At 46.3% G+C, this 25,159-nt stretch overlaps 1 protein-coding gene across 3 annotated transcripts in view; it reads left to right on the forward strand.

Moving 5' to 3' along the window:
• The first annotated feature begins 2,482 nt into the window (after positions 1–2,482).
• Positions 2,483–25,159, forward strand: part of ABCC12 (ATP binding cassette subfamily C member 12) — a 58,330-nt gene continuing 35,653 nt past the window's right edge. For 2 of the 3 annotated variants that reach the window (XM_063111591.1, XM_063111590.1), the window contains exons 1-11: positions 2,483–2,601; positions 6,002–6,157; positions 8,561–8,708; positions 8,998–9,231; positions 10,425–10,598; positions 11,043–11,190; positions 13,594–13,742; positions 16,190–16,297; positions 17,968–18,246; positions 21,876–21,947; positions 24,650–24,774. In XM_063111591.1, the coding sequence (XP_062967661.1) occupies positions 2,483–2,601; positions 6,002–6,157; positions 8,561–8,708; positions 8,998–9,231; positions 10,425–10,598; positions 11,043–11,190; positions 13,594–13,742; positions 16,190–16,297; positions 17,968–18,246; positions 21,876–21,947; positions 24,650–24,774 (1,712 nt within the window). The remainder of the gene's footprint in view (positions 2,602–6,001; positions 6,158–8,560; positions 8,709–8,997; positions 9,232–10,424; positions 10,599–11,042; positions 11,191–13,593; positions 13,743–16,189; positions 16,298–17,967; positions 18,247–21,875; positions 21,948–24,649; positions 24,775–25,159) is intronic. The other variant, XM_063111592.1, reaches the window with a different exon arrangement.

Here is a 25,159-nt window from a genome sequence, read left to right on the forward strand (position 1 = left end):
ATTTATACCTCTTTTTAACCTTTTAAAAAATTATGTCACCTGATTAACAGACATCTATAATTTCAATGTAGAATTTATTAAGCTTTTATTTTATGACTTATTTTTTGAATTTGTTTTAAGAAGTTCTTTTCTGTTTTAAGATCATAAATATTTTATTTTCCCATCTTTTTACTTTCAACTTATTTGCATCTTTATATTTAAAAATACACCTCTCATAGGCAGCATGTCATTGGATCTTGCTTTTATACTCAGTCTGGCAATCTCTGTTTTTTAATTAAAATGTTTAGTACATTTATATTTAATGTAATTATTGATATGGTTGGGTTTAAATCTCTTAGTTTGCTATTTGTTTTCTGTTTATCCTTTCTGTTTTTATTTATCTGTTCCTCCTTGCCTGCCTTTTTTGGGGTTAATCTACTACTTATTTTTCCTTTATTTCCTTGATTTACTTCTTAGCATTATTCCTTTCTTTTAGTGTTTTTTTCCCTAGGGCTAAACTATACTACAGTTTACATTTTAATGTATGTTATTGTGTGCTTATTTCTCCTGGAACTTGGTGTTATCAGCACCACACTCTAACCAAGCGAGCTAACTGGCCAGCCTTGGGGGGAACATTTGTGTCTTAGACTTCTCTCATACTCATCATTATTCATTCATTCAACAAATATGTGTTTAATATCTACTATGTATCAGGGACTGTTCTAGGTGTTGGAAGTATAACTGAACAAGATAGACTCGAAGCCCATAGTCTGTTTGAGGAAATGGAAAAGTAAGTAGGGAACTTGCAAAAAAAAAAAGAAATGTCTGAACTGATCCTTGAAGGCTGAGCAGAAATTGATCGAGTGAAGGCAGGGATGTTAGATTGCTTCAAGTTGTGGCAGTGGTGAATACAAAGACCTAAAGGCAGGAGGAATTGGCAATTTGTTCAGGGAGTAGTAAGGCACTCAGCATGGCTGAAGCACAGTATTAGATGGTGCACATGGAGAGTGGATTGTAGAATAGAGTGCAGGTTGACAAGTAGTTTAGGGAGTCCCTGTTTGGCAGCTTCTAATTTTCTCATTGAATTAGGAATCTAGATTTGGGTCTACAGTATTGATGTCATTAATATTCATTAATTGAATAATGGAAGAGATTCTGGGCAGAACTACCACCTATAAAACATGTGCCTCCTCTAGATGGCTATAATGCCTCAGTTTCCACTTTGGGGAACGTGTCTTTTCAAGTAAAGACATTTTGATTTTGATCTTGATTTTCAAATTCTGTTGTTAGGAAAAATGTGTTATTCCAGAGGGTGCCTCTTGTAATATAATATAAGCAAGGGATTTTCCAGGGTTATTGGAGAAGGGAAGGAGCATCAGTCTCCCTGTATCTAGATTGCTACAGATGAGGAGGTGCCAGCATTCTCTATATACTCTTGAGTAAGTCCTTGCCCTCTCTGGGCCTCTGTTTTCTCTTCTATATAATGAGGAATTTGTAAAAGATTGCATCTGAGGACACTTCCAGCTCTGCCATGCCATGGGTTTATCAACCATTGATGCCTTTATGGGAACTGGCTTATTCAATGTTTCTAGCCATGAAAACTTTCAGAGAGAACTCATGGGAATGTGACCCATGTGTATATATAATAATAAGGCCTCTGGTTGCAAGGGACAGAAACCAACTTAACATAGCTTAGGTAAAAAGGGAGAATTTATCTACAGGCTATGGGGAGGGGAATGACATGGAACCTTAGGACAAGAATAGAGCTAAGCGTCACAAAAGGACCAGAACTAGGGCTAGGAACACCTTTAGAGCTTATTCTCTATGAATTGGGTTTATGTGGTTGGAAGATGAGGTTATTGGTTTGGGGACTGGACAGATATGCCAAAAAGGGTCCTTTCCACCTCCTGGGTTGTTGGTTTTCGGTGGGGCAGATGTGGCAGAAGTGTGGGGAATGTGGGCCTGTCCAGATGAGGCTGGTCTTGAGGAGTGTCTTTGTGGAAGTTTTCTGGCTATAGGGGTGGATAGGATGTGGGTGCACAAGCTTCTGGAATCTGAGGGAACCTGGAAGAAGAAGGGGTGTAGGTGTGACAAACTTCATGCTGGGTCACACAAAGAAATCAAACCTATTTTGGGGGGCTCTTTTGCTGGGCTGGGACTTAGCCTTGCCTGGCTCCCAACAGAAAACCCACAATAGGCTCTTCTGCTTCCAGCCAATTCAACATGGGAAAAGAAGAGGAACCAAATGTTCTTACTAATAAGGAAGCCTCAGGGTGGAGTTAAAGGATATAGTGGGGCTCCTGGCCACATTCCCCCATAAATGCAAAAGGCTAATTGGTGAAAGCAATTCTTAGGGGTCAAAGCAAGGGAAGTGGGGAGTGGAATAGGGGCTGCCTGATCCCATTTCCAATGTCCTCATCTTTCAGTGAACCTTCCCCATCTCTCTGCTGTAGAGTGAAAGTGTCCCTAGGCCAAGAGCCCAGGGCTCCAGACAATCATCAGGATGGTGGGTGAAGGCCCCTACCTTATCTCAGATCTGGACCGGCGAGGCCGGCGGAGATCCTTTGCAGAGAGGTATGATCCCAGCCTGAAGACCATGATCCCAGTGCGACCCTATGCAAGGTAAGTCAGGAGGTGGATTGAAAGGAGGGCAAGGAAGGACCTCCAGGAGCAGTTTCTAGCCCATCAGGAGAGTGGGCAATGCCCCTGCTCCCCATGTGCTGCTCTATACACTTGTTCTTTTGTCCATCCACCTATCGATGCATTCATTCATTTATCAAACACTTATTTCCTGCCTCTGCCTATCCTTTGCTGAAAGGGAGATAATAGCTATTGTTTAAGGAGAGCTTTCCATTTGCAAGGACCTGTTCAAATGCTTTACAAACATCTTCTCATTCACTCTTCTCAACCACCCTGGAGGTACTGTTACTATCTCTATCTGATAGGTGAGGAAACTGGGGCACAGAGAGGTTCATCACTTGCCTAAAAGTTCATCAGGTAGCCTTTGCTAAACAAACTGCCTCAACACTTAGCAGCTTGAAACTCTGCCACTTACTTAGCTTACAATCTTATGGGTGACCCATTAAATAGAGCATCTTGGGCCAAGCTCAGCTGGGTGGTTCATCTGGTCTTGACTGGGCTGACTCATGCATCTGCTGGTCAGCAAAGTGGCTGTGCCTCTGGAGGTTGGCTGGCTGTTGGCTGGCAACATGGGGGCAGCTGAGAAACATGGTTCCAGCAGGCTAGGGAAGAGTGGAAGCATGCAGGGCTCATAGCATGCGCACCACTCTCTTTTCTTCATTGAATTATATTGGACAAAGCAAGCCACAAGTCAGCCCATACTCAAGGTGGGAGGAAATAGACTCAATCTCTTGATGGAACGAACTGCAGGGTCACATTCCAAGGGCTGGGATGCAGATGGGGAGAAAGAATGGGGTCATTTTTGGGCTCCAGGTTAGGAACTCAGGCAACCTGACCTCCAAGCTCACATGGTCACTTTTGCAGTATACTATATTATTATATATGTTATTAACATTATGTTAACTGTAACATTATAAAATGCTGCCTTTTCTACATGGAAGGGGCCCTGTAGCTTGTTCTCTGAGCAACAGAAAGCCAAGTGGCACCTTTATAGTGAGGCGACACTGCACTGCTCTCTCCCAGCATCTCTGGACCAGAGATGCACACATCTGAGCCCTCTAAGGTGCAAGGTGAAGGTTGAAAGGTGAGGGCATGGGCTATTGTCCTTAGCCCTGGGAGATCTGTAACCACCCACCGTTTAGCTCAATTTGTAATTGCTTTGTGGAAAGACAATGCAGGGTAGTGCCTACAAGAATGATGGGTTCCCTGGAGTCAATAAGCAGTGGGTTTGAATGCCTGTTCCAACACTAACCAGCTGTTAAGACTTTGGGCAAGTACTCTAACCTCTCTGTGCCTCAATGTTTTCGTCTATTAAATGGGATCATACTACTACCCTACAACCCATCTCACTGAGTTGTTGTGAGGACTATATGAGGAAATGCATGACTTTCTCATGAAAGCCACCTTTCAGGGAAACTCTTACTATGTGTCAGGCACACGATACCTCATTAATATTGTCTGTAGTGGATTGAATTATGTCTCCCCTAAACTCACTGAAACTTGAATTGTGTCCTCCAAGTTTTATGCATTAGAAACTTGGTTCCCACTGTGACTGTTAGGAGGGTGGGAAAACCTGTTATGGTAATGGAAAGGTGGGGCCTTGAAGAGGTGATTAGATTGTAGGACCATGCTGTAGGGAATGGATTAATAACGGTGATCAGGGGTGTGGTTCTGAGGGCTGTAAAGGAGAGTGAACGAGGAGATTGGCCTCTCTCTGCTCTCTGCTTCCACCATCTTGCACTGTGAGATCCCTGTTACCATCACCAGATGTACTTTTTGGACTTCCCAGACTCAGAAAGCGTAAGTAATAAATTATAATCGCCCAGTTCCAGGTATTTTGCTATAAGCAAAAGAAACAGACTAATACCTTGTCTTAGCTTGGCTTCTCCAAAAGCAGAGCATCAGTCAAGAACTTGGATGCAGGTAGCTTATTTGGAAGGTGATCCTAAGAAGCAGAAGGGAAGATGTAGGGAGAGTGAGTCAGGGGTGTGGCACCCATGTCACTGCTGTGGGCAAGAGGGACTGGATTCTACTAGGTCCTCCAGAGAAGTGTCCAATTTTCCCAAGGAATGTGAGGTGGGCTCCCTTATTCCATTAGTTAAGGTTTGCCCCCAGGAGCATCAACCCCCTGCAATTCTGGGCTGCACTTATGCTCCCGAGAAGGCTCTGAAACAGATGGTGAAAAGAGGCACAGCGTGCATTTGAGACAGGATGCTGTTAGCATGGGCTTGCATGAAACTGTCCTCCACAGCTGGGATCAGAGGGGATGTGAAGGGCTCGTCTACAGCATCTGCTACAGATATAAAGCTCTTACAGGGCATGGAATAGAAAATTAGCACTCAGTAATTGCTAGAGAATATTCTGTGTCTCTGACTTTTATTCTGTCTTAGATGGTTAATTCCTCAAAGACAAAAGCCATGGTCTTTTCCCTTCTTTTCCTTTTCCTTCTTTCCTCTTCCTTTTCTTCTTCCTCTTCTTTCTTTCTTTTTTCTTCCCTTTCTCTTTCTCCACCCTTTGGCCTCCCCATCTTCCTCCTTTTCCTGGTAGCTAATATTTATGCAGCACTATCCATGTATTAATCCATTCAGTCCTCATAATAAATCATGAGTTTGCCTCTAGCTTTTGCCCCTTGGGATGCCTCACCCCACATAGCACACGCTGCTCTGAATCCTCCCCATCCTCCTGAGAGCAAAAGATAAGTGCTTGACCCCACCAAGGGTCAACTAACAGGTCTCTGCTTTCTCCTACCTCAATGGAGCAGGTGCCTTTTTCCCCATGGAATGATCATGAGGGTTAGACATTGGTAAATGTTCAACAACTGGATCACTGGAAAAATTTCCTGGTTGGCAGTGCTTATCCATTTTTATGGTGTAAATACTCCCATCATGGCAAATTTCCAGCTATCAACATGACATCACTGACTGCAAAGTGGGGGAGAGATGCACCATAGCACACCAGTCTATGGTACTTCCACCAGATACACACACACACACACACACACACACACACACACACACACGCAGATAGAGTAGATGTAAATAACCTCAGGAGCACAGATAATAGTAAGGTAACTAAGAAGGGGTGTATTTTGAGTATGATTACCTTTGTCTTTAAGATAATTGATTAAAGTTTATGTAATTTAATTCTGAATGTTGGCTGTGTTTAACAACTGACTTGCAAATTTCTTAAAAATGTAACAATCAGCTCTCACGAGCTGGCATGAGCTGGCCCCAGCACACAACTACTCAGAGGGCTAATGAGTGCAAGTCATAGGTTCTAAGCGTGGCTGTGGTGACTACTGCAGTTACAAAGCCAAGCCAGAGAGAGAGTCAGGGCAATGACCCCAACACCCTGGAACACTGAGCGTCTCATTTGTCTTCAGGTTGGCACCCAACCCAGTAGACGACGCGGGGCTGCTTTCCTTCGCCATGTTTTCCTGGCTCACTCCCATGATGATTAGAAGCTACAAGCACACGTTAACTGTGGACACCCTGCCCCCACTGTCACCCTATGACTCATCTGACACCAATGCCAAAAGGTACCAAGACTCATTTGAGTCACCTTGGGAGAGGAGCCCACCCTAGGTCCTTAGAGCCCTTTTGTATGCTCCCATTTCCCCGATGTGGAAATTGACACCCATGGTGGTGGTGACCCTTTTCAGTGGCTGTTCTCTGAGACTTGGGTTGGACTGCCTGAACTTCTTGGCCCAATCTCTGGGGCAGTAAGGATTAGGTACAGTTGGTAAGGAGAGAGGACTGGTTGGAAGGCTACAGGCTGAGACTGAACCATCCTGGCAGGGGTGTTGGCTGACTTTGATGCTACATCAGGACAAAGGTGGCTGGCATCTCACTTTGCTCTCCGCTGGTCAGACCCCACCTTGGCTGCAGCATGCAGCTCTAGGTGTCATGTTTTCTTTCACCTTAAAACTCATCATTGGACTTTTATGTTGCAAAATATATTTAGGTTGATTCAAATGAAACTGCCCATATTTGACAATTTTGACCTGTAAAAACATTAACGTCACTGGTCCCACCTAATTCATATTCATTATGAACATGTTAAAACAACAGAAGTTTAAGTAGTGGAAGAATTCATGCCATTCTCCTGCTCCACTCCCTAGAGGTAAGCGTTGTTCAAATGTTGGGGTGGTTCTTTTCGAATTTTTCTACTCTGATTAAACACACCTTGTGCTGCTACCTTCTACCGATCAATTCCTCATCTTCTTTCTCCCCCCTCACAGATCACAAGTTTTTGTTTTGTTTTGCTTGTTTGTTTTTTGTGGCTGACCAGTATGGAGATCTGAACCCTTGACCTTGGTGGTGTAACATCGTACTCCAACCAACTGAGCTAATCGGCCAGCCCAGATCATGTTTTTAAAATGCAAACAAAATATGAGGCATACTATGTAATGGTGGGTCACTTTGCTCTTTTCAGTCAAGAGTCTATAAAGATTTTTCCATGTCAGCACAAAGATATCAACTTCATTCTTTCTAACAGCTGCATTGAACTCTGTGGTCCTGATGACCCAGTCTTCAACAATGGGCAAGTTCTTAGAGCCCTTTGCATTTGTCTCTCTTGGAAGTCTCCTTATCTTTGGGCACATGGGGTGAAGCGCAGGGCACAGCCTGGAGTATTTACTTTAAGGGCTGAGAGTGTTGGTCATAGTCTTGTAATTGCTTCTAGAATTGTACTTACCCTCATCTGTGCCCTGGTAATTTCCAAAATCTGCAGTCTGGAGAAAGTTGCCAGGAAGCACTGAAAGAAAAGGTCTATACAAGTGACTGTGGAGGACCGAATTTTCCTTCTACCTATCTGGCCAGTACTTCTCCATCTGTTTTGGGTGTTTCCTTCCACCACCCAACATCAGCTTAGATCCTCTTCTCTTCTGTGCTATCTCCTGTTCTTAGGTGATCTCATCCACTCCAAAGGCTTAAGCACTAAATACATGCTGACTATCTCAATAACACGTGTCCCTAGTTCATGCCTCTCTTCCAGACTCTGAATCCCTCTGCCCAGCATCCAACTGGATGCTGATATCATAAGCATCTTATATCTAAAGCTGCATTCTCGATCCTCAGCTCCAACCTGACAATATTTTTCTCCTCCTCTTCTTTTCCTCTTCTCCGTAAGCTCCATCTGCACAGTTCGTCAAGCCAGAAACTGGGATCCATGCTTGAGTCCCCTTCCCTTTTCCTCCACATGTAATCATCAGTAAGCCTTGTTTTCTCTCTGTGTCCACCTTTCCTTACATCCCCTGCTTCACTGTGCCAGGCCCCGCCTGGATGCTGCCAGTCTCCTACTGCAGTGTCTGGCTTTTGGCTTTGCTCCCCATAATTCATTACTCTCCCAGCAGCCAAATGATCTTCTCGATATGCAAAATGATCTTATCACATTGGCTTAAAAACCTGCAGTGTCTTCCTGTGCACTTGGGATGAAATCTAAACTCCTTCTCGAGGCCTCTGAGGTCCTGTGCGATTTGGGCCTTCAAGATTTGGTCCTGCCTTGGCTCCCAGTGTCTTGTCTCAGCCTCTCTCCTTCAAGCACTGTGTTCCTGTCACACTGGCTGTCCTTCAGATCTCTGAAACTGAGAGCCGTCTCTGCACTGGAGATTTTTCTCTTGACTCCTCTGTTGCTCCTGTTTTCTTGTCAGAGCTGGTATTGAGGCAGACATGGACAGTAGGTGGAGGAAACAAAGGCCTGGGAAGTGCCCAAATGCCAGAGTCATACCAGCTCATGTCCAGACAATAACCCCTGCCCTTCCTGTGTGCCACCTGCCCAGGAAGAGAAGAAAGGAGAATCGGTGCTGCTTGCCTGAAGACAACGCTGCCAGGGACAAGGCAGGGAGGGCTAAACACCTTTGCAAGGGTTTGTCTGCCAGAGCAGCTCCAAACAGCCCAGGGAAAGGTTGACCCCTTTTTCTCTTGCTGTCCTTTCATTGCAGATTTCGAATCCTCTGGGATGAAGAGGTGGAAAGGGTGGGTCCTGAGAAGGCCTCCCTGGGCCGAGTGGTCTGGAAATTCCAGAGGACACGTGTTTTGATGGATATTGTTGCCAACATCCTGTGCATCATCATGGCAGCCCTGGGGCCGGTGAGTGGGGGTGGCCCTTCCTCTGCCTTGTCTCTTAGGTCCCCAGCCTGGCAAAGAGTGTCATTAGTTACTTTCTCTACGAGCTGGTGGGTTGAGTACACTGTCATTATCTTTGTGCTCCTCAGGGGTGAATTTTCGTAAAGCTAATCTTTGTCAAGCACAGCAGCAGCCACTGAAATTAATTAAAAGGTTTGCCTCATAAAGTCAGCGTGCTGACCTCATCTGAGGCCTCTTCCGCCAACCTCAACCCCCAGTGGCCCTCTCCTCCCCCCACTGCACTGTTTTACAGACGGTTCTCACTCACCAAATCCTCCAGCAGACTGAGAGCACCTCCGGGGAAGTCTGGGTTGGCATCAGCCTGTGTGTAGCCCTTTTTGCCACCGAGTTTACCAAAGTCCTCTTTTGGGCCCTTGCCTGGGCCGTAAATTACCGCACGGCGATCCGGCTGAAGGTGGCCCTCTCCACCCTGGTTTTCGAAAACCTGGTGTCCTTCAAGACATTGACACACATCTCTGTTGGCGAGGTAAGCTGGTCCAGAAGGAGTCCAATGTTAGAAAATGAGTCCCGAGTTTTCTGAATCTGTGTGAGATGTTTTTCCTGGGTGGAACACCTGCTTCCCTTTTGCTTGTCCATGTCCTGCCCATCACGTACCATGTCCCTGAAAAGTGAGGTGATGGAGACTCAAAACACTGGAGAGATTCAGGGAAAGGAGGGCTCCATTCAAGCTGGAGAATTTCAAAAAGCTTACTAGTTCCAGCTGGAACAGGGCCCGGGAGTGACTTCATCCAGTCCCTTTGACTATCAATGAGGACACTGAGGCAGTGCAGAGCACCCCATGGGCATTTGATACATCTGATGGACTGATGGATCCAGTCATTCCAATTGTGTAGCATTTGGGGTGCCAAAGCCATGGTGGACTTCAGAGTTGACATTTTCTTAAGCCCTAATCCTTAGCAATAAAATCTTTACCACTTACTCAAGAAAATTTCCCTAATCAAGGGAACCCCAGGTGATGTGAGGAATGAGAAAGGATTTGCTTCTCTCACAGTTACTCTTTTAGCATGTTCAAAGCATCCTGTATCAAATATGACTAGATTCAGCTGCATGTAACAGGAAACCCAAAATAACGTTGGATCAAGCAAGACGAATTTTTTTCACTCTATGTAAAATGAGGTTGGGAGAGGGCAGTCCAGGTAGGAGCGAGGGGAGAAGAAAAAAGGGGGTGCCTTCCAAGTTGAGTTGGCTCCCTTGAAGAATACATCCCCAAAGTCCCATTCAACCCTTTGGCTTACATGTCATTGCCCTTGACATAGTCACATGACTGCACTCCTTCCACAAAGGAGGCTGGGAAATGCAGCCTTTTAGCTGGGCACATTGCTTGCTGCCTTGAATAAAATGGAGTTATGTTCACAGGAAGTAGGGGAGAATAGATGTAGGGTAGGCAGCTAGCAGTGTCTCTCCAGCACACTCCTAGACAGTAATGTTACTCTTTTAAGTCTTTCTTCGCTGGAATTCTTAGTCTTAAAAGACTGGCCTTTCCGAAGTCGTACCAGAATGAGACCCATGAAACTCATCCTATGGTCACCCAGTGAACCCCTCCCCCTTTAAGGCATTTTTTCTCTTCTTCTCTCCTTAGACCCCTGAGCCATCCTGAAAGCCTTCAATTGAGGAAGTGTTGACTCTTCCAAATCCTGAACCCTTGTGCTTTCTTTCCAGGTGCTTAACATCCTATCAAGCGATAGCTATTCCTTGTTCGAAGCTGCCTTGTTTTGTCCCTTGCCAGCCACCATCCCCATCCTAATGGTCGTTTGTGCGGTATACGCCTTTTTCATTCTGGGGCCCACAGCTCTCATCGGGATATCTGTGTATGTCATATTCATCCCCATCCAGGTAATGGCAGGCCTTTGCTATTGTCACTGCTTTACATTTGCATTTGGCACACACCCTTTCCCTGAGGTGGACAGAAGGATTCATTTCCAGGGCATGGACCTGAAGCCTGTGCCCTCTTTGTGCTCACAGTGTGCTTCCTTTTGTTGACACAGTGTAGTGTGAATGTGAATTCTCTGGGGTGTGGGGGTCTGCTTTCTTCATTTGCCAGAGTCCCCAGCACTCCCCTTGCATCCAGGCAATTCATGCATTTATATCACCCACCTGGTCCCCAGTGGCATCCCCAGCCCACGTCAGCTGCCACAACTCCAGGGAAGGACTTGGCTGAGCATGTCAAGCCAACTTCTCTTAGAACTTTTCCTGGCACTTAAACTCCAATCCTTGGATTTTTAGGCCAACTGCAACTCAGCAATTCTCTCTGAACAGAGCATTTTACCTTGATTTCAGATGTTTATGGCTAAGCTCAATTCAGCTTTCCGAAGATCAGCAGTTTCAGTGACAGACAAGCGAGTTCAGACAATGAATGAGTTTCTGACCTGCATCAAGCTGATTAAAATGTACGCCTGGGAGAAATCTTTTACAGACACCATTCGAGGTAGGATGAGCAGCTGCTTACTTACCCTGTAGAATGTGCTCTTCTAAGAGGTTCTTAAGCTTCCCAGGGCCGGGCGTTCCAGAAGGAGGCTACAGGGACCCCCTGAGCTGCTCTGCAGGTCAAGATTTTCAAAGGATTATGGAGATTTTTATAACAGACACAGGTGTCTGTTCTGGTGAACCCAAGGGTGAGCGACATATGTTTTCACCTTTACTGGGGCATGTGGATTCTGGCACTGACCAGTTATCTTTTACAAAAATAATCCACTAAAACATTGTGAGCAGGAAAAGTGCTGTCTCAAGCTGTTTCCTTCACAAGAATATGTCTACACACCCATGCCCACATTCAGGCTTATATGTCTGTCTCCTCCTCGCTTGCAGCAGGCTCATTGTGTTTGGATGGCCACGGACTCAACATTCCTTGGGCAAGGATGCATGTGTAGTTTCATTTCTTTTTAAGATGATATTAAGACTATTTCATTCAAATATAAATGCAAATCTAATTGCAGGGACATTTACATAATTGCTGACATAGACTTAGGTGGTTGGTTAATGATCTGAGCCACTGTTACGATCGACTCTCTGGATCTACATTTACACTTCTGCACCAGCATGTAATTGGGGCTGAAGCTGGATATCTGCACTTCAGGGAGTGGCTTTAGAAAACCCGCTTCAAGGCTCACCAAAAGAAGTGCCCCAGATTGGGACACCAGCAGCCAGCACCATGGGACCCTCTTGGAGGATCCAGAAATACTTTCTCACACTCTGAACTCACTTCAATACTGTTTAATTTGACTTGATTAAATTTTATTCCATTTGACTGAATTCAATTTAAACCAACTCAATTTAACTCAAGTTGGTTTAATATAATAAATGTATACCACGTTGTTACTATGTGCAAGGCCATGGGAGCTACACCAGTGATCAGGAAAAGGTTCTCTGCTGTTAAGCTCAAAAATAGCCATGTTTGTTGGCTCTCCCTCCAGAATATATCCGGGATCCATCTGCTTCTCTCCGTTGCACTGCTACCCAGTCCAAATCCTCTCCCTCTTGGACTATGGCAAGAACCTCCAAAGGCTCCCCCTACTTTCCCCCTCCCCCCTGCAATCCATTATGCACCCAGCAGCCAGAGTGACCTTTTAAAAATGTCAATCAGACCCTGCCCTCCCACTGCTGGAAAATCTTTAGTGGCTTCTTATCACACTTAGATCATTCCAATTTAGTCTTTGGAATGAAATCCAAACTCCTTCATATAGCCTGTTAGGTCCAACAGGATCTGGCCCCTGGCACCCTCCCTGACCTCATCACATCTTACCCTGACCTTTAATAACTCCACTCGAGCCATACAAACCTTCTGTCTGTTTCTAGAACAACATGCCATGTTCATTTGTGCCCCAGGGTCTTTGCACTTGCTGTTTCCTGTCTGGGATGCTCTTCTGCTGGACACTCATGGTGACTTTGTCTTGACTTTAGGTCTCCTCTCCAAGTCACTGACCCAAAGAGACCTTCTGGACCACAGTCCCAAGCTTGTCCATGTCCTACTGTTGCCTCTTAATCACTTCACTCTGTTCATTTCTTTTATATCACCCAACCCAACTTGTAATTATCTGTTTATTTCCTTACTGTCTATCTCCCCCACTGGAAGAGGGTTGAGACCCTGTTGACCCCTATATTCCCCAGCACCAAGCAGAGCGTCTGGCTTGTAGTAGACATCAGATTAAAACTGGATGAGTGAGTGAACACGTGAATTCATGACTGTATAAGGTAAAATGGGGAAAGAGCCACAGAGAAGCCAAGGGAAGCTCCACGGGGGAGAGGGAGAAATGCTCTTGAATTTTTGTGGCTGTCCTTGGGACACTGGCCAGGGGCCCCCATCTGGCAGTCTTCAGGCCAGCATATGTTTTATTTGTTCTCTGCAGTATTTAAAAGGTTTTTTTCAATCATTTCCTAACATTTAAAAGTATGGAGATGTGTCATAAAAATCTGGATCTCAGGCTTTGGAAGGGTTCAAGGTCTGGTAACGCCAGGCTCCCTCGCACTGGGAAGTGGCTGTCCCTTTCCTGGAGGCACGTGTTCCCCCTTCTGCCACACTCCATGCCCTCCCTCTGGCCTTACATTCTGCCCACTCCCTTCATTTAAAGTATGTGCCTGGCCCCCCTAGGCATCTGAGTTTATGATACACAGAGTATCAGGACTGGAAGGGACCTTGGGAACCACTCAGTTATGGCAGCTGACATGGACTGAGCTCCTAGAACATGCTGGGTTTGTGCTGGGGGCTTTCTGTTTTTCCTGTCATCTAAACTGCCACTCATGTGGAGGAGGATCAGGCAGGGCTAATACATTACTTAATGCTGGTGCTTGACATGCAAACTAAGACCACCGTGGGCTGTTTCCAATTTTGCAGATATAAGAAGGAGGGAATGGAAATTACTGGAAAAAGCTGGATTTGTCCAGAGTGGAAACTCAGCCCTGGCCCCCATTGTGTCCACCATAGCCGTTGTGCTGACATTCACCTGCCACATCCTCCTGGGACACAAGCTCACTGCCCCTGTGGTAAGAACCATCTCTGCATCTGCCCTCTCTTGTATCCCAGCACTTCCCAGGTGGGAAGCCCGTCACTCCCTTTGCTGGACGCTGGCATCAGAACACCCAATCACAGCAGGCCGGACTGTGCCGGAATTCAAATGCAACTTTTAGAAAAAAGTGCTCGGGCTGGCAAGGAGCCCGGGAGATCCCAGCCACGATCTTTCCCCAGTCCATGGCAGGGCAGGGGTAGTAGTTAATATGGGAACACAATTTTTCATTTGGGAAAAAAATTGAAACAAAGAGAGCACTTGGGTGTCTTATTCATATATATGAGAAAAAAGAGAGTTTGAGAACATTCTCTCAGTGGGAGGAATTGTAGGTATCAAGAAAGGTAGTGGTGCTGGGATTGGAGTCTGGGCTTAGAAGCCGGGTCTGTCTTGTTTAAATGCTGACTCTACACACGGAAGCATCCCTGGCTCCTAATGGCTGTACAAGTGTTTGCTGTTCTTATTAGCCAGATTGTCATCCAGGCCAGGCAAATGTGTGTTGAAAGCCTCAGAGCGAGAATTGGGATGAATGTTAGATGTTCATGTTTTTTACAAGGAGACCTGAGCATGCAAAGGAAAAGAAATGCTGAGCTAAAAGGAAAATGGCTCCTGCTTAAGAAAGAAACAGCTATGGGCTAGTTGGTTGCTGAGCTGGTTAGAACATGGTACTGAGGCCATCCCTGTATTGGCCAGCTGCCAAAAAGAGAAAAAGTCAAACAAAATAGCTAAGATATTAACCAAGTGTCTGCAGGGCAAATAGTTGGAGGAAGTCAATGAAGGCAAGAGAATAAAAGAGAGAGAGAGAGAGAGAGAGAAGGAAATGAGCAAGTGCAGCATTAGGTAAAGCACACAGAGGAAGAATTGTACCCCAAATTAGCATCTCAAGGGAAAAGGAGGGGTGATGCTTGCCAGGCCAGGATGTTCTCACGGGGCCATCATTTGTGGGACTGTTAATCTCATTGCTGCCCTGTTTTTCTTGGTGAGGTGCTGTTATTTTCTCAGGCTGTTCAGCAGGTCGTAGCTCATGCGCAGTTTACTCTCACATATTCTAGGGCCTCGAACCCAGCCGTGAACCCAAATGAACGGCAGGGATGTACTGAAGCCTGACGGGATGCTGCCCAGTGATTGTGGCTGCTTTCTATGATCCCAAACAAAAATGTATTTCTTTCTCCAGCAACACATCAAGCAAATCAATTTGAAAACTAACTGAGCTCACATACTTAATATTTTCTAACACAGTGGTTTAGAAGAAATCTAGACCCAAACCAAATTCCCTGAATGCAATGCTCTGATTTCTTTGGATTCAGAATTCTCTGTAGTCACTTCTTCTGCTAGGACTGTTAGTGAAAGGTCATCCCCAGGATGCTTGGTCCCATCGGATAGCCCAGGTACTCTGTCAAACAAGGCCTGGGCTTCCTGAGCCACTGTAGTACTTTGGGACCTGGGAGAGTTGAGTTCCCTTTGGGGATGTATTTAGGACCACATGTGATGGGAACATCCTTCATCACCCTCTTAACAAAGTAACTAGGATTAGTTACAAGCCTAGGGCCCTGACCATGGGGCCCATTCAACAGCAGGCAGGATCGCTCAGGATTGTTGAAAGAAGTTGTGTTATTAATTTCTTCAATGGGTGGCTATAGGGAGAGGCTGCTAATTACAAGTCAGATGAGAGATGAAGTCTGAGGGGTGAGATCAAGTATCCCTGGGGTGCCAACAGAAGGGAGGAACGTGTCTTCTCCGAGACTATACGATATTAACTACGCACTAGGCAGGGCTCAATGGGAAAGGCCCCAGTGAAGAAAGGAGGTGATTTTGGGGGGGGAACTGCAGGTGAATAAAGGTTCTCAAATCTGGCCTTGGTGTGTGGGGAGGCACGGCATGAAGTTCAGGTCCTGGGAGTAGGAGAACCAGAGGTTGCTCTCCAGCAGCTAGCAGAGGGAAGCAGGACCTTCCAGGGAAACTTCTGCCTTCATCGTTGGGGCTGGCTGTGGTATAGAGGAAGATGCTTTAGCTCTAAAGAGTCAGATGCCTCCAAGGAACTGAGAGCAGGGAATGAGCTAGGAAAATCAGTATAGGGTTGTGAGTGAATGGTCTAGGTTCGAATAAGGATGTGGTACAGACGGAAGTTTTCAAATGTGTTTAGGTGATGGTCTGCCTCAGACCTTCTCCCTCTGGATCAACAGAGATAAGAGGATATATTTCCCACCATTTTGGTGAAAATCCAAAAGCAGAATAGATTAAGATGCTGCTGTCCCTAATGTGCCAGCCTGTGGTTTCTGAGCCATGAAACGAAAAAATCGTTCCTTTGTGAATCCCGACTGTGCCACCGTTTCTCATCTCAGTGAGCTTTACCACCATGGATATAATGGTTTAGAGCCAAGGCAGCCTCCCATCCTAAACCCTCACCTCTCTCTTTTTTTTCTTCAGGCATTTAGTGTGATTACCATGTTTAACGTAATGAAGTTTTCAATTGCAGTCTTGCCTTTCTCGGTCAAAGCAGTGGCCGAAGTCAATGTCTCTCTAAGGAGAATGAAGGTATAACTAACACTGGGTGAGTTGGGAAGAGAGATCTCATTTGTGGGTGGGAAAAATGCTCAGATAGGGGGATGCCCCCTTGGGGGTCTGGGTCACTTGTTGGTTTGACATTGGAAGAAGGATATCCATTCAGAGTTGGGTTGATAAATGCGCTTGGAAGAGGGAGCAGGCACAGTTTTATAGGTAGTCTTCACTTGTAGGAAAATGAGAAAGAGCCTCTGTAGGTGGAGATGATCTTCCTGAGCCTCTACTCTTTATCCGAGCCATAAGTCTCAAGTTGTTCCAGGAGTAGGCTTTGCACTCAGTCAGTCCCCCTTTACCTAGATTGTCCAGTGATGGGTGTGGTGACGGAAGTGATGAAGAGGGTGGTGGGGGCACCGCATTTATGTAGTCATCTGTTCCCTTTATTCATTTATTCATTCATCAGAGACTTGCAGTGTGCTCCCTATATACAAGGCATGTGGGAAATGCAAATGTAAGGAAATATAAGGGTCTTTTCCCTTAAGAAAAGTCTTCTCCGTTCCAGAATAGGACCAGGTGCCCTAGTAATTTCTATGCATGGTAAGGATATAAGTGACATGCGAGAAGGGCACATGAAGTGATTTTGCAGTTCTGGTGAGGAGAGGAAAAGGAGAAGGGCATTCCAGAATAGCATGTTCAGACATCTATGAATTGAGTGAGTGATCTTTTTCACCCACGTCAGAAATCTGGAAGTGCTCTTAAGCATCCTTGGTTCCTGCACCCCGCTGATCACTTACCTTCCACATCCAACCAGTCAAGAGCCCTGTTGAGTCACCTCCTGACTCCCTCCATTGTAAGAGGCACCGTTATAAGATCGGATTGGAAGGTGCACTGTTGGCTCATCACTTTTGAACAAAACACAGGAATCAACACCATCACATTAACTGTACATATTCTGGTATCAGAAAACCATCAAAGGTCCTTCCTTGACTAGATGAAGGATGGCATTTCTTGAATCTTCGACCTTCACTCTGTCTCTATTGCCCTCACCTTCATTCAGGGCCTCTATCCTCTCTGGCTGAACTATCACAGTGACTTATAAACCAATCCTCCTTTTTCCAACATTGCCCTCCTCCAATCCATGTTGCACTCAGCCCCTAGAGAGCCGTTAAATTATAGGCCTGACCGCTGAAACTCACCTGCTCAAAATCCTTGTCCCCTTGTCTCCTGCAGGGCTGAACTCAAGCCCTCCATCAGTGGGTCCTCAGTGTTGTCTCCTCCTCATTTCCTGTCCCCTTCCTACCTTGAGCTCTGTGCCTCTGTAATCCTGAATTGATAGCTTCGTGCCTCTCATCCCAACAAACCGTGCATTTGCATGCTTCCTTGCTTTTGCCTATGCTGTGCCCTCTGCTAGAATTCTCTCTTCCATTCCCCCCTCCCTCACCTCTGCTTGTACATCACCTGTACAGACTCAGCTCAGGCACCAACCACACGGACCATGTAGTTAAAGAGGCATTTGTCCCAGATAGTATGAGCTAGTGGACTATTTCTGCTGCAGCTTCTCCTGGGGGAATAATTTCAGAATCTCTTTCCTAGATGTCCTAGGTAGAATTGTCAAGGTTGTGATTTGGGGTCATTAAAAGATATATTGGGATGATTCTTGCAAATGGATGACATCTTCCCAGTTAATTTTGTCTCTTTAATCTTAGACAATTCTCATAGATAAAAGCCCCCCATCTTACATCACCAAACCGGAAGACCCAGATGATGTCTTGCTTTTAGCAAATGCCACCTTGACATGGGAGCAAGAAGCCAGCAGGAAAAGTGACCTGAAGAAAGTACAGAACCAGAAAAAGCATTTTTTCAAGAGGCAAAGGCTGGAGGCTTATAGGGAGTGCAGTCCATCAGCCCAGGGAGTGGCTGGCCCAGAGGAACAAAGTGGCAGCCCCAAATCAGTTCTGCATGACATAAGCTTTGTGGTGAGAAAGGTGAGTGTGTTCCAAGGCATGGCCTCTGTCCTTGCTCCTTGTATCGTGCAGCTATGGCCTTCTCAAGGTCTAATACAACTCAGTTGGAGCTGGAGGTGGTGGTGGGATGTCTCTAACCAGGGTCTCTGTTTTTCCCCAAACTTTAAAACTATGTATGTGAACATTCAAGGCATCCTCTTCAAGCTTAGAGGAGATGGTGATTATATTAGTAGTGATTTTCAATGCCTCCTTTGGAGCCTGTTGCAATTTTGAATGGATAATCCATTTCAGGCGGCTGGGCTCAAACTGACTAGCTTTCATAAATCTTTTTAGATTTATTCTTAATTTCACACTGGAGTATTATGGTAGATAATAGTAACTGACAATTATGAGCACTTGTTATTTACCAGGTACCTGATTAACTCATTTAACCACCTTAACAACCCTATGAGGTAGGTACTGTCTCTACCCCCACTTTGTGATTGAGGAACCCAAGGCACAAGGAGGTTAAGTAACTTGCCCAAGGTCACATAGCTAGCAAGTGGCAGAGAAGGGCTTCACCCCCAGGACAGCTGGCTCCAGAGTCTGCACACTTAACCACCATAAAACACTGCTCTTGTAAAAAGCAAGATGAAATCAACAAGCTACCCAGCAAAGGAAGCCAGCCAGGGTCTGTCCTGCTCCCTTTCTGTAGGATTGGGGGGGGGGGCGGGGATAGAGTTTTTAGATGAAGCTGCAGATTTAGGGAATGTTTGGCCTTCCCTGCGTTTCCCACACGCATCTTCTTCTAGCTCTGGGAACTCAGCAGCAGAACTCCCAGGGTGGCAGTGTTGATTTTGCTGCCGAGGGCTCAGCATTCATCTTGTGCCGAGTATTTTAATCTCCCATCTTGTTGACTCACTCTTTCCCCATGTGAGCACTATAGAAGGAGAGGTTCTCATTTATTATGCAATGCTCAGCTCAGTAGCCGGCATGAGAATGGTACCTCTTGTAGCTAACAAGGCTGTCTGCTGTGTATTCATTGGGAACCGTATTCGGTCGGCTGAGTGCAATTGAGCTTTGGTCTCAGTTAAGTCCTGCTGAGTGCAGCCACTTGGCCTTCTTGTCACTCTTCCCGTGCCCATGTGGTGCAGCCCCTGCCTGCTCCAGTCCTGCCTTTCCCAGTTGCTTCAGAGAGGCCCAGTGAACTGCCCCCGTGTTCTAAAGCCCTCCAATTGCTTTACTTCTAATGCTCTTTTCAGTACGTGGGTAACACCTGGATTTGTGCTTCAAGGACATTGTCAACATTTTGTAAAATAAGTCAAAGATGTAGTGGGGACAGCACAGTGTTATGTGGATTAAGGGTAAGCCTTTGGAGACTGTGGCCCTCAGTTCCAGCCCCAGCCACTTTCTAGCTGCTTGTCCTTGGGTGTATTGCCTAAGCTCCTGAAGCTTGTTTCTTTACCTGCTCCATGGATTTTATTAGTACCCATTTCACAAAGCGGTGATGAGAACTGAAAGAGATAGCATATAAAAACACTAAGCCCATAGAAAGTCTCAAGTGATGTTATCTATTGTTGTCATCTTTTCCTTCAACAACATCTAGCTCAACCACTTCCTTTAAATGTCCTAAATTCAGGGCATTCAAATTTTTCCAGGTGTAGCTCCATGATCCCATTAGACTGTATCTTCCACCAGGTAAGGGTGTGTTGTTCTCAGTCATGTCCTTAGCACCGAGCCCAGCGCCTGGCTCACAGGTTCCCAATAATGTTTGTTGAATGAACAAACGAATAGCCAGAAACCCAGAGAATGAATGCCTCATGGATTTTGTGCCGGAGACAAGGATGAATCTAGGAGGATTTTACCTGGCCCCAAGTAGCGGACAGGACTCAAAGGAGAGCCAAGGACCTAGTGAGGCTGGGTCCATACCTGTGGTCTCTTTGTCCCAAAGTCTACATGATGCTTTAGTTCCTTGAAGTTCTTTTAGTGGAATGTAAAAGGATCAGTTTCACTGACATGCAGCTTCAGTGACAAGGTGGGCTCCGTAGGGCAGGGACTCCGTCAGTTCTGGTCACTGTTTTATTCCCTGTGCCTAGCATGGTGCCTGGCATTCAATAAAGACATGTCAAAGGAGTGATTGATGTGCTGGGAGTGGCAGGCAGGTGATGGGCACTCTGGTCTAGTTTGGGGTGGGAAAAGAGCCATATTTGGCCCCATGCTGGGCATCTTTGCTCTAATGGACTGCAGGGAGCAGCTCCAAATGAGAAGTTCTTAGATGTTCCAACTGCAGTATTGCAGTGTCTGCTTGAAATTAACAGTGGGCACCTCAGAGTCTCCATGTGGGCTGTTCCTCTACCTGAGTCATTTCCCCCCGCCCCCAGATATCTACGTGGTTCCCCTCCTCCTTCCCTCCTTCCTGCAGGTCTTACTCAAACCTCAAACAAGGCCCACGTGACTTGAACTTTTAAGTGTGCTCTAGACATCTTCCAGTGGCCAGATCTGCATCTGTTTCCAAGGGCTCTCCACACCACCCACAAAGTGCTAAGGCATGGAGCCTTAGCCTAGGAGCAACCCAGGAGCAATGACTGTTGGGATATTTATACCCCAACTCCTTCCCACAATGGGTGGGATGAAACTAATCAGTTTCCCAGAGTTTCTTCCAGTTTTCCTGTAGGATTGAGCTTCATTTGTCTCCTGTGGGAATTGACCTAATAATGTACCCTTTATGGGCCACCTTTCCTCTCCTATATCACTTCTCCCTTCCTTACTGGTGTTTTCTGTACCTCTGAAACAAGCTGCTTTCACTCAAGTCCTTGATTGGGGGTCTGTTTCTGGGAGAACTCAAGCTAAGACATCTACCTTTTTAGTAAGGCTTTCCTTGTACCCCCACCCCACTCCCTGTCTCTTCCCTGCTTTGTCTTTCTCCATGGCATGCATCTGACCTACCCCATATTTTATTTGTCTCTCTTGCTTCCTGTCCGTCTCCCCCAACTAAAATGTAAGCTCCGTAGGGGCAGATCCAGACTGTTGTCTGTTGTGATTATAGCTGTACTGTGTTATTGCTGGAACTCAGAACAGTGCTTGACACATAGCAGGTTCTAATAGCGATCTGTTGGTTGAATTAATGAATCTGCAGCTGTAGAATAATCCATGAACCCTATCAGTTGGAATAATGTCACCTCTCGGTAATTTCCGATTGAGTTGTTATGGTGCGGAAATGCATAAAAAATGACTTTTGAAAAGCACCTAGCTGTTCATACTTCAAAGGCTATCCTTCCTTGTTCCCCTGGGTTGTATAGCCTTTACCTTCCATTAGATTTGTTTTCCTGGAGTCTGGGTACAGGACAAGCATCAGGTCTGGGGCCTGTGTCTCCCAGCCTAGCACAAGGCTGCTTCACATTTGCGCTTTTGCGTGATTTCCAGAAGCCCTCTGGGCACTCTGCTGTGCTGAGCAAGGGAAAGCACTTAATTAAGACTTACATTCCTGCATCCTCCCAGGCTGTGTGTATGGGGATAAGGTGTGAGGCTGCAGCTGCCACCCCGTAGAGCCAGCAGTGACCCCTTTGATCTCTGCCTGGCCTGGTCAGCATGGTTTGTGAGCGACACCTTTGTTTGGCTCAGGACCCTGTAAGGACTGGGAGAGTGACTGTCTTACCTCTATTTCTCTGCAGGGGAAGGTCTTGGGAATATGCGGGAATGTCGGAAGTGGAAAGAGCTCCCTCATTGCAGCTCTCCTAGGACAGGTAAGCTAAGTGGTGAGTGCCATGAAGATGGAACAGTAACATCACAATGAAACAGCTCCCTCCCACCGTGTTTGGGGCCCTGCTAGAACCCTGGACCCAGCGGATGGGCTTGGCTGCTCTGGGCACCATGCACAACATAGTTCATGGTGATTTCTGGGAGGTTAATGCACTTAACAGCTCCAGGCCCCTTGGCCAGACCACAGCTGAGCTTTCCACACTCAGGTTTGCCCACTGAGGGTGTGTGTTGAACGGTGACTGCTTCCTTGCCCAGAGTTCCATCCCAGTCAAAGGAAGAGACAGGTCATTAAATCCATGGTTTTCCCCGTGACGTGGCCTGTCCTGATTTAGAAAAGCCAGCAAGGCAGCTTGGTAGGGAAGGACATAGAAGTCTGGGACTTACAGTGACTTTAGATGTATTTTTCCTTCATTCATCTCCATATCCCCAGTATCTATCCCAGTGTCTGCCCAGAGCAGATGCTCAACGAAGCCTGCTTCAGTGAAGGAGTGGCTGAATGAATGCATGAACTAAAGCAACAATGTGCTTCCAACTTCTCTGCAAACCTGTTGCAGGAAGGTGGGGGAGGCTGGGTTCTTTTCCCTTCTCTGCTACTTCTAGCTGTGTGACCCCAGGGGAAGCAGCCAGGCCATTGCCTGTATTCACAGGCCTCTATGTTGCCATGGCTTCTAAGTTGCATTCCAAATGAATGAGAAGTTTTCTGGAAAGAAATATTAAGTCCTCTTTCTTTGCACTCTGCTGTTCCTAAAGAGAAGGCTGGGCAGCTGGGATTGCCTGTAGTAGGAAGAGGTTGGAGTGCCTCTGGAGAAACAAAGGCACCAGGCTCAGAAAGGTCCCCCCAGAACCGGGTAGGGGGATGTGTCTTATAAGCTCCAATGTGAGTGACTTTGTTTGGCCTCACTTGATTCATCTGTAGAAAGAGTGACAACTTCTTCCCTGCTTGGAGGCAAAGGTGGGGGCTGAATCGGGCGAGCTCCTGAGGTTACCCAGGATCTGGGATTCAGTTCGTGTGCCTCTGAGATGATCCTGGAGTTGGCAGGCACTTTAGAAGTGACCCAGCCCAATTCTCCACTGAATAATGTGAACCTTCTCTATGTCATCCCATATGAGAGATGACCCAGCCTCTGCTCAGGTGTCTCCAGTGATGGGGAACTTATTATTTCACAGCCAGTTCCCTCTTTAGAGAATTTTTACATATTTTGGAGTGAAATTTGCCTCCTTTTTAATTTCTATCCTTTGACCCATTCTTTCAGAACTTTTCAGAGAAAATAGAATCTATCTCCCGTGCAACAGTGGTGGGATCAGGCCCTTCGCTGTGGTCACTGTGGAGGCAGATGGCACGCCAGACTGCCTGAGTTCACCACCTGTCTCAGCCACGTGCTTACCGTTTAACCTTGGGCAAATAGCTTAACCTTTCTGAGCCTTGGTTTTCTCATCTGTAAAATGAGACTAAGGATAGTTGTGGTGAGGATTAAATGAGTTAATGTGTGTAATAGTTGGTTATAGACTAATTCCCAAGGTCAGTCATGGTGATAAGCATCTTTTACACGCTTAAAACAGTGCATAGAATGTACCCTACACATTCTAGCTACTGCTATTATTACTGTTATTGTTATTATCATTGTCTCTTCTCCACATCTAATTCTCTGTCCCTTGGGCCATTCCTGAGGTGAAATGACATCCCATCCTTGGACCACCTTTGCTACACCTCCTCCCTGCCCCCAGACACACCCCATAAGCATCAGCCCTGACGCTCCCCTCTCTCAATAGCTTTGAACATTGCATCAGCGCTAACACCTGCCATTATCAGATGCCCACCATACGTGGTCATCTTAAATGAACTCTTGCACTCAGGGTCACAAACTAAAGCCCACGCATGTTTTTAACTGGATTGCTCAATATTTTTGAAAAGTCCAGAAGTTCCATGTGAAGCTGAATTTTCCACTTCTCATGAAAAACTAGAAAATCTGGCCATACCAGCCCTGCATCCTGCAACTGAGTCAAGGCTCTCTCCTTAAGACAGGGTCTGTTGGGCCGACCCTGTGGCTCACTCGGGAGAGTGCGGCGCTGGGAGTGCAGCAGCGCTGGAAGCGCCGAGGCCGCGGGTTCAGATCCTATATAGGGATGGCCGGTGTGCTCACTGGCTGAGCGCAGTGCGGGCGACACCACGCCAAGGGTTACGATCCCCTTACCAGTCACAAAAAAATTTTTTTTTTAATTAAAAAAAAAAAAAAAAAAGACAGGGTCTTGCCAAGGCCACCCTTTATAGTGGTGCAGGCTGTGCCCTGCTCCTGGGGCCTGGGTGGGGTGGGTGGGATCCAGCCTGTGCACCTGGAGGAAGTCAGCCTCTTGTGACATGTTTGCACAGAGGGCATCTTGTTGTAGTTGGCACAGGAGTGCTATGCCTGCTAGAGCCGTCCTGCAGCCCGTGCTCTCCAGCTTGCAGCAGGACTCTCCACTGCCTCTTTTCTAACATTTCCCATCTGGCCTCTTCCAGGTGGTGGACTTAGAGACCCTCCATCTGCACAGCTGGGCTTTGCAAGTGTGTGGACAAGATGTCTTGTCGACCCTCTTACACCTTCATAAACAATACGCATGGAGCATGTGGGTGGCGGGGTACAGTGGACATTCGAGGAAAAGTCCTCGAGGTCTGGCATCTGAAGGTTTTCTGGTATTGTTGCTCCAGATGCAGTTACAGAAAGGGATTGTGGCAGTCAATGGAACTTTGGCCTATGTTTCACAGCAAGCATGGATCTTTCATGGAAATGTGAGAGAAAACATATTATTTGGAGAAAAGTATGATCACCAAAGGTAATATTAACTTTCAAAGCATGCAGCACTTTAGTAGTTGGTACACTCCACTACAGATGCTGGTGCCATTGGTAATGATTGCTAAGTGGGTTTCTTTAATGAGCTCTGATTAAACATCCTTCAGATCCGCTGGGCATTGGTTTTTCTCTTCCTGACCAAAGAGTTCAGGAGAGGCACCTTCTGCAGACCTGTAACTGCACACTGAGAAGAGCGCAGAGTCGACACTTCATTCCCAGGGCAGAGAAGCATATGTTCTGGGGTTTTCTGTAACAGGGCATATGTTGTCTGACTGGAGAAAAATGAATCTGGCAATTTTGCTTTAGGATGAGTAACCAAAACTTTGCTTGAAATCGTGAGTAGCAAGTATGCAATTAATCAGCTCTGA

This window comes from Cynocephalus volans, chromosome 10 (genome assembly GCF_027409185.1).
Source record: "Cynocephalus volans isolate mCynVol1 chromosome 10, mCynVol1.pri, whole genome shotgun sequence".
Classification (NCBI taxonomy): Eukaryota; Metazoa; Chordata; class Mammalia; order Dermoptera; family Cynocephalidae; genus Cynocephalus; species Cynocephalus volans.